The sequence below is a fragment of the Pistacia vera genome, unplaced genomic scaffold (assembly GCF_008641045.1).
Source record: "Pistacia vera cultivar Batoury unplaced genomic scaffold, PisVer_v2 Contig233, whole genome shotgun sequence".
NCBI classification, from domain to species: Eukaryota; Viridiplantae; Streptophyta; class Magnoliopsida; order Sapindales; family Anacardiaceae; genus Pistacia; species Pistacia vera.
This window is the reverse complement of record NW_022196039.1, coordinates 497231-506225: the sequence shown is the minus strand read 5'-3', so window position 1 is coordinate 506225 and position 8995 is coordinate 497231. Positions and strand designations below refer to the sequence as shown.

At 36.7% G+C, this 8995-nt stretch overlaps 1 protein-coding gene across 1 annotated transcript; it reads right to left on the bottom strand.

The window, feature by feature from the left end:
• Window positions 1-1722: 1722 nt before the first annotated feature.
• On the bottom strand, window positions 1723-8995 carry LOC116131411 (T-complex protein 1 subunit eta). Its single transcript, XM_031417055.1, has 13 exons — window positions 8842-8995; window positions 8360-8746; window positions 8055-8258; window positions 6951-7120; window positions 6709-6844; window positions 6168-6284; window positions 5920-6039; window positions 5735-5833; window positions 5556-5645; window positions 4043-4130; window positions 3710-3798; window positions 3522-3596; window positions 1723-2267 (listed from the first exon to the last, which is right to left on the bottom strand). The coding sequence occupies exons 1-13, from the start codon at window positions 8854-8856 to the stop codon at window positions 2166-2168; spliced, it is 1692 nt and encodes a 563-aa protein (XP_031272915.1). The 5' UTR covers window positions 8857-8995; the 3' UTR covers window positions 1723-2165.

Genomic DNA, 8995 nt, shown 5'->3' with positions numbered 1-8995 from the left:
TCATTCCAACAATAATGGGAATCTCCTTGCCGAGCACTCTTGTAGGGGTGCCCTTGCGACATGGCGTGAGATGGCTCACAATGTGACATACCGCCAAGTCACAAAGATACAGATATTCTTCCTGTTTCACAGCTGGTATTCACTAGCCCTTGAGAGCCTTTTGACCTATTGTCAGCCATTTGTTTTCCCTTATTTTTACGCACTATAGTGCGCGTGGTATGAGTTTTTTCCTGTTTCCAGGCTTTAGAGCGACCTACAGGCCTTTTTTAAGGCAGCACCGCCTTATCAGAATTGGACAGCACAACCTCATCCAAACGATCTAACATCTGGTTAACCATTTGGAGGGTGTTGTTGAACTTTCCAGGTAATCTGTTATCGCTTGGTTTCATGACCTCGAGCCATAAGTTCGTAGATAGAACTAATTGATTAGAATACTAGAGGAAGAGCTGATGTGAAATCTCAGTCCTTCTTCCAGCGCCAAACTGTTGATGCGTGATTTTGATACCAATGACCTCGCAGGTAATAAAGTGCTAAGCTGGCCTTAGAAATTACACGTGATTAATTGATTTTAGATTTAGGACAAGGTTAATAACACAAATGAATGAAAAGACTGCATGATAAGTAAGACAGATGGATTTTTATAGTGGTTCGGATACTTAAAGCGATTCCTACATCCACTGTTGCTTTTATATAAATGTGTGTTACAAGAGGTCACGTATAGCGAATAGCAAGCAGAGGTACAATAACTGAGTATTCAAAGAGAATATCAGGTTAGTCTCTTTCTCATAGGTTATCTTTGCTATTGATTGTTATGAAAGTAAAAGATCCCGAATTTGAGAGGGGGAGTCCTCTATTTATAGCTGATGAATTCAAGATAATGATTACAAGTCTGCAAGTAGGGAGGTACTGTGCAAGTCCTTCCTTGCCTCCCACTAGCTGATAACTTAAGAAATATCCTCAAATTATTTAGGGTTTAGACATGTGTACAGTCCTCATTCACTCATAGACAAAACCTGAATTCGTTAAGTTGGTGACAATCGCATTCTCTCTGTCTTGGGGCGACGTGGCAACTCTTAAATGACGCAAAGTCTTCTTGAACTCTGATTGGTGCCCACTGATGTAAGCTTACGTCAGCCTGACTTTTTAGGCATAACATATATATATATATATATATATATATATATATATCTATCTTTGGTTTTTAAATTGAATATGGAAAAATAAAAAAGGGTAGATTGAAGAATTTAATTGAGCTTTTAAGAGTTTCTCCTCCCGAAAATGCTCCTGTGGCTATACTCAGGCATGGTCGGAGAGTAAATCTAAGCTTATAAATTATACTCTTGAGGTAGTGTGCACAGGTCATTTCATATAATAAACCCAAGATTTTATAAAATGGAAGGAATAAAGAAGAACTGTGTTTCGTGCTTTACCAAAGGGATGCATGTTCAATTGTTCATGGAAGACAATGTGATTAGAGATCATTTTGGTCACAATTACAACACAAACTAAATTATAAAAGCCATAAAAACTTGTAATTAAATCATGAGTTGTATCTTATTAAAACTACCAAAAATTAAGTGAAATGCAACTGTAAGTCCAACACAATAAATAATGGTCAACTAACACGTATTTTGAAATAACAATAATAGAACGTATATACTCCAGAGTCCGCAACCCATTCAACTTTCATCTTAACAATGGATGGATATGCATTGAAGACCCTTCAGAAATAGACTTTTTTTCACATTTAAATTTCATGGTTTTTCATGCCTTTTTTCGGGAATAATTGTATAGGGCTAGTACAATCTGTTGTCAAAAATGATGGTGGATATTGGGATGGGCATAGTTATTATCTCTAGATTTGCGGTTCCCCGTATGGTATTGAAAAATAAAAAGCCCAAAATCCATAGCTATCTTTCCACAAAACCAAAATTAGTCTCAATTCCCGTCGCGTAAATGTAGAATACATAAATGCTGCTGCAGTAGAACACAACAAAAGCAAGCAAGCAGCAGGAGGCTCATCGCTCAAACACGCCACCAGTCAATTTAATTTTCAATTACGCTTCAAAACCCCACATACTGAAACTTTTCATAGGAAAAGGTACAAAAGACGAAAATTCTAATAAAGTCAACCCAAAAAATTAGGTCAAAAGTCCCCTGTCAGCTCATCGCCTGCGCATACCACGGCCACGGCCACGGAATGCAGCTCCACCACGACCTCTGCCACCCATGGCACTTGCAGCTGCTTCTCCCTGAGCACTCTCAGACTGCATAATTAAAAAGCAAGAGAAAACCATTAAAAAGCTAAACATCAACAATGCGAACTTCCCAGGTATGTCCAAACTACAGTGCTCAATATTGAGCCCCCACTGATCCTGGCATATTGCTGATTCTTGATATCGGTTGCAATTGATGGATATTACAATTACAAAAGAAGTTTAAGGAACAAGCAATAGCTAAAGCACACGAGTTCAGATTGCTGGCTGCACATAATACAGTGAAATACAACAATAGAAATAAATATAATTAGCAGTGCCTTTTTTTTAGTGCATATATGTGGAGTAAGACTATGGCATTTAGCTAGAGTAAACTATTCAACCAAACATACAAGCGCTAAGTTTCAAGGCTGTATCAGTATATGCAATTGCATCAGTACACTAGAATATGGAGTATTGGTGTAATAGTACTTGAGTGTCAGTGATACGGATTTTGCATATACCGGTTGCAAACTGTTCACCTTCCAGCAAATTTTAGCATACAAATCACAACCCAAAGAAAGCCTACTCTCATATCCAAACATAAATACATCATATTTCACCTTAAAAAGGCTATTCTAATAGAATTAATCAAGCAAAAACAATAGATTTCAAAAATCTAAAAGTGTTCTAATATTGAACAGGTTTGTTTGGTAGTGATAATGATGTGTTCTTGATAGACTGGATGAGTGATCTTAGTCCTAATAACCAGAACTGTTTTGATCAAACCCCAGTTTTGTGTTTTGAATGAGGAAATTAAAAAAGTGTGTTAGTGATTGTTAGATTTAAGAGGGCGTATTTTGACCCTTAAACATGAAGAGCGATCAATGAAGAATTGGGTCTCTTCATGTTTAATGACCAAAATACACTCTCTTAAATCTAATAAACACTAACACACTTTTTCAATGATGAATTGGATTATAAAAAGTGGATAAATCTTATTGACCCTCAAATGTATGGTCAAATAAGTTAATTTCCCAAGATATTATCAAAACACAGAAGTCCAATATTGCAGACAGCACTGACACGTGAAACCTTGACCAAAAAAGAAAAACACAGAAGAACAAAGGCCACAACCACCTATAGATTTATATCAAATAACACAGATTGACAGACAAGATAGTTTCTGAACAGAACAATAAGTTCAAGCCTTTAGCTTAACATAAGCAAGGCGATCATTGCAATGATATGGATGAAGCACCATGGAGTTATGTAAGTACCGCATTTGGCATGCATAGCATTTTATATCAAAATCAGTTACACTACCTTAGGGTTCTTTACTGTTTCATCAACACTCAAGATAAGGCAAGCAGCTTCAGTAGCAGCATTTATAGCATTAATCTGCAACAAAGGATAAGCAATCACCATAGGGATCAAAGGTACGGATAACATGAGCAAGGAAATATCACAGTTCTTGTTAGATAAGTAATCAAGAAAGTTTAGTAGACAAATACCTTAACAACGGCTGGCTCCCAGACAAAGTTAGCAAATGAATCTGCAATTCCACCAGTGTTGATATCCACGCCATAAGGAGCCCCCTCACCTGATAAAAACCAAGCAGTCTTGAGTTGGAAAAGAGTTTTACTAAACATTTTGAGCCAGATATAAATCAACCATAACAATCAGGTATCATTAACATTCAAACATGAGTCCTGGTGAGGGGAAGAAGGCACCATATCCACAGTATGGATGGATAAGCACACAGATACCAATTCATTGTAGAGATTGTGGTGACTTCACAAATACAGAAGTGGAAATCTTTAAATGAATTACTACAAAAGACTAACCAGATGGAAGTGCATGCTTCTGTCTTAATTTATTCAGCACATCAGTTGCATCAAATCCAGCATTGTCACACAGTTGCCGTGGGATCACCTGCAACATGAAGAAGAATATCTCATAGAAAATATCTTATCAAATGCCTATACCCTTTGAGAAAAGCAGCAGCAGATCATTATATTCAAAAAGCATTAAAAAGTTTACATTCTGAGTTTTCTATGAATGTATCGCCTTCAGAGTTTCAAAGGCAACGATAATTATAACACTGCCCCATGTTAAGAGGATTAGAAATTGATAGATGCATGTAAGCCATAATCCTTCACCTTCTAATAAAACAAGATCCTCATAAAAATAAAATAGGTATAGACTATTGTATGTTCAAGCCAAGACATGCAAAACAACTATTGTGTTATTGGCAAGATTGTCCAATCAAAAGAGAGAGACTTTATTGTATATTAAACCCCTCACTTTTGTGAGCACCACCTCCCATTACCACTTTTGCTACAAAAAACCACTGAGCATGTTAAGAACAGAAATATTAAAAGCAAAGAATCCATTTTGCTTACTTTTGAGCTTTTAAAAGGAGGTGCTTGAGACCTTAATTAATTACTTTATTTATTTTTTGATACCTAAAAATCCTCTGCCCTCACTTACATGTGCACCAGATAAAAAATGAGAAGCTAAATTAAACAAAACATTTAAATCTGTATTCTTACTTAACTATGTCCACAGATGCTTTCATAAAGAGCTATATGAATCTCTTTTAAAAATGGCATCACAACAAAACATAATTTAAGGATATTAGTCATGATTCAAATACCCAAATCCATCATAATGCCTTTAATTCTTTTTTCTTGATTCATTTTTTTCGGGGACAGTTTGATATAAAACACCTCCAAGAAGAATGAAGGTCTACTATGAAGAACAAAAGAAAGTCTAGCATTGCTTCTGTCTCACTTACAGACACAAAAATTCCCTTAGCATAAAAAAGTTTAAAATAATCCCCGACAGAACTGATAGAAACAGTGAACAAACAATTTAAAACAATAATCCTCATCAAAAGTCTCAAATTCTTTTGGATGCTGTAAGGCAGAGAGTTCCGTGAAACTTTTAACAAATCTGAAATTTGAATATCACGGACCACAATTTTATCAATCAAAGCTGCTAGATGCTTAATAGTAATACCACAGATAAGAGAAACCACTATAACTTATGACCTCATGCAGAATATTACTAAGCTAGTTTATATTCCCAAAAAAAAAAAAAAAAAAAAGTGCGTGATAAATAGTTTTGATTAATGTTTTACCAAAATTCAATCACCATAATATATAAGCCCTTATATTTCCATCTTCCATTCCAGTAATTAAAGAAAGCAATGCAGATAGATGACCACTTAAATACACACCAATAACAGTGTTACTCAAGCTATCAGTTTGACCCCAAAAGAAGTAAATAGTTTCAACAACCGCCTGGTAAACCATTTTCATGAAATCTAAAACATGAAACCCCATTGTCACCCACCTCAAGAGCTTTTGCATAAGAGTTGATAAAGAGCTGCGACTTTCCAGCTATTGTTCGTGCATGCTGCCTCAAATACCGGCTTATCTCCATCTGCCGCCAAAAACAACTCAAATAAGCAACACTGAATTACCATTAGAAATCAGACTGTACCATGCTACATTAGGTATTATCAATCATACATCTATAGCACCACCGCCAGCAACTACGGTAGAGTTCTTCAAAGCCCTTCTAACAATCATGATTGCATCATGTAAACTCCGCTCAGCTTCCTCAATGAACTGGAGACAGTAGAGCAAAAAAACCCAAGGTCAACATGATCATTAATTATAAATATTCATCCTTTGCTATTTCAAAAGTGACAGACCTGATCAGCTCCACCACGAAGAACTATAGTGGCTGTCCTCCCCGAAGGGCATCCACTGAATATATTAAACCTCTCATTTCCAACTTGCTTTTCCTCAAAAACTTCACAAGTCCCAAGAACCTAGCAGCCAAAAAGGTCTCCAAATTTCAATTCAGAAAAGAAATATTCTTTGCTAACATATGGGAATGTGCAGCGAGCATTATCTAAGGAAATGTCTAAATCTTTTAAGTGAATCAATGGTGTCTTACCTCATCAATAACATTGTTCACAGATGTTTGAACAGTTCCACCAGTTGCGGCAGCAACCCGTTGCAGATCTTCTTCAGCAACACGGCCAGCACAGAAAATATCTCGGTCTGCGAAATACTGAAAAAAAAGATAATGTTTTGATAAAATTGCCAATATAATTTATCAATCAAGAGTTATCGCGCTTCTAGAAATTTCATTCTTTATATTCTACACTTGAAAATGATAAACAGTAGCATACTGTAGCAGGAAAAATAAACAAAAAACATAAAATAGCAAACCATTAGAAACATATGTATATTATATTCTTAGGTGAGCTAACACAAGCTAATTTTATGGACTCTTGTATGAAGCCACAATGCCAAAACTTGTAGCTGTACAAAATAATTGATTGGCTTCACTGAGTAATAATATACCATGTTTACACCTTTGTATATGAATGAATGCAAATGATTTTCTCATATTGCATGACTTGTCAGAAAAATAACCCTTTTACAAAGTAATCCAGTTCCAACTGAAGTAGCAATTCAGGAAACATAATCACCTGTGTGGCTAGATCACCAATGGCAAGCCGTGAAAGGACAACTTTGGCTCCAGACTGCACACACTTATCCAACTTGTCATAAATGATATTCCATTCTGCGTCAACAATTGACTGATACTGTGATGGATCCGAAAGTCTGAAGCATAGTGATCAAGAAAAGAATAAGAGATCATAAAATAAACAAGGAAGGTAAAGGCTGCCCAGAAGTTGCATATATGAGAGATTATAGAAAAGAAACTGACCTGATTTCCGCATTTTCTTTCTCAGATTTCAGTTCCAACTCAATATTCAGCAAGAGTATTTTTGGATTTAAGAACTTCTTCGGTTGCTGTTCAAACCCTGCATATGAAAACGTCTTTTTAAAGGCAACTCCATTTACCAGGAAGGAGTCCCTCATGGTACCACCTGGAACCTGTACGAGTAAACCAATTCCCGTCACACTAATTTCCAATCAATATTTCCAGAGAACATCAAAGTTACACCAAAATGAAATGAAGAGGAAAACACTAACAGAAAATGACAACTAAAATGTATTATAATAATAAAATCACAAGAAGGAAGAATAAACAACTTTAAAAGATTGCTACAAATCAAAATTAGATCAGATGATAAAAACTCAGTTGTTAGAATATCCTGTCAAAGCAAAAGTTTACTCTCAGTTAAAGTAGAGTAACTTTTGCCTTCCTTAAGTGAAGGTGGAAAACAATTCCTCCAAAATAAATAGGGTGACCGATAGTGAGTTTCTGGTTAATGGTGTCAAGAAGGTATTAACCACCGGCAACTGTAAATTTATGAAAGCGCCATTCGGAAATAGTTATTTTTATGAGATAAGGACAAGTTCCTACAGAAACTACCAGGTGGGGCCCAAGTTTAGATCCACATCCGTTATAGATTGGGCAATAAGGGGGAACATCTCTTTTTTTTTTTTTCCTGGAGTAAGGACCAATTGCCCTTATTGATTAAAAAAAATTCATCAATTTTTTCTCAAGAGAAAGCAACACACGTAAGTCAATTTAAGGGCAAGTGAAAAAAAATCAAGGCAACTAACTTAGGAATCCAATATGCAAACAAAGTAAGCCTCAATGCAATTGAGCACTCATGCTCTTACCTATGTCAGCAAAACTGTAATCTGTATGACATCACTGTGAAACTTAATCACATTTCTTACCCCTAAAGTGCATAAAGTTATGTTTATCCCAACATTGGAAGAAATGAACCTTTATGACGATAAAATTAAACAACACAACAAATAGTTAGGCCTAACTAAGAAACTGAGGTCTGGAAACATAGTGGATATCCACAAGGTGAGATTCTTAACCAAAACAATGTGAAGAAGACATCCATACCTTCTTAATTCCAATCAAATTCAACCTATCATCGTTCCCAATAGCAATTACAGAATCAACAACCATTGAGGCAAAGAACTCTTTCTCCCCACCAATGAGTTTGGAAGAGAGTGTGGTAGCAGCACATTTCGCCAGCAAAGTCTTCTTCTCCTCTAGACTTTTTCCCTCTATGCTAATAGCTAATTCCTTGATCTTCTCAATAGCCTACCACCAAATCAAATAAAAGCTTTAGAAAGTTGAAAACATAATAAAATCCCTAAAAATGATTTCAAATCTCAACATCATACACACATACATAAACATACCAAATGGCTTGCAGTGCGAAAACTCCTAATCAAATTCTGAGGGTGAACTCCATCTTCAATAAACGGCTTAGCCTCCCTCAAGAACTCAGCAGCAAGTAGAACAACAGTAGTGGTACCATCTCCAACCTCGGAGTCCTGAGACTTGGCGATGTCGACGAGAATCTTCGCGGCGGGATGGACGATGTCAAGAAGCTTCATTATAGTTGCTCCATCATTTGAAATCGTCACACTTCCCTTATCATCGTGGATCAGCTTGTCCATCCCTCGCGGTCCCAGCGTCGTCCGCACCACATCGGCCACCGCCGTGCACGCGTTTATGTTGCTCACCAACTGCGCCTTCCCTTGCGACGTGTCCGTCCCTTCCTTCAGCAGTATGATCTGCGGCTGCTGCTCGTTTCACATATAAAATACCCAGTGTTATCTCTATACGAGTAAAATAAGTACCAAAAATTCGGACTTGAGAGTGTGATTGTGTTACTTACCAGCATGGCTGCCATTGCGGTTGCGTTGTTGGCGGAAACAGAGGTTCAAAGTTGAGTCTTCAAGTGGAGTGTAGTGGAAGAGCAGAGATTTTAGGGTTTTTTGTTTTTTTGATTTTAAATGAAGGAGATGTCTCTGGTTGGTTCTAGTTTTAGT

What these genes read in the sequence shown, in the direction of transcription:
- LOC116131411 (XM_031417055.1), bottom strand. An exon ending in ATTTGATTGGAATTAAGAAG is followed by an intron (nt 7,121 to 8,054) that starts GTATGGATGTCT and finishes TTACTCGTACAG; the next exon opens with GTTCCAGGTGGTACCATGAG. An exon ending in TGAACAATGTTATTGATGAG is followed by an intron (nt 6,040 to 6,167) that starts GTAAGACACCAT and finishes TTTGGCTGCTAG; the next exon opens with GTTCTTGGGACTTGTGAAGT.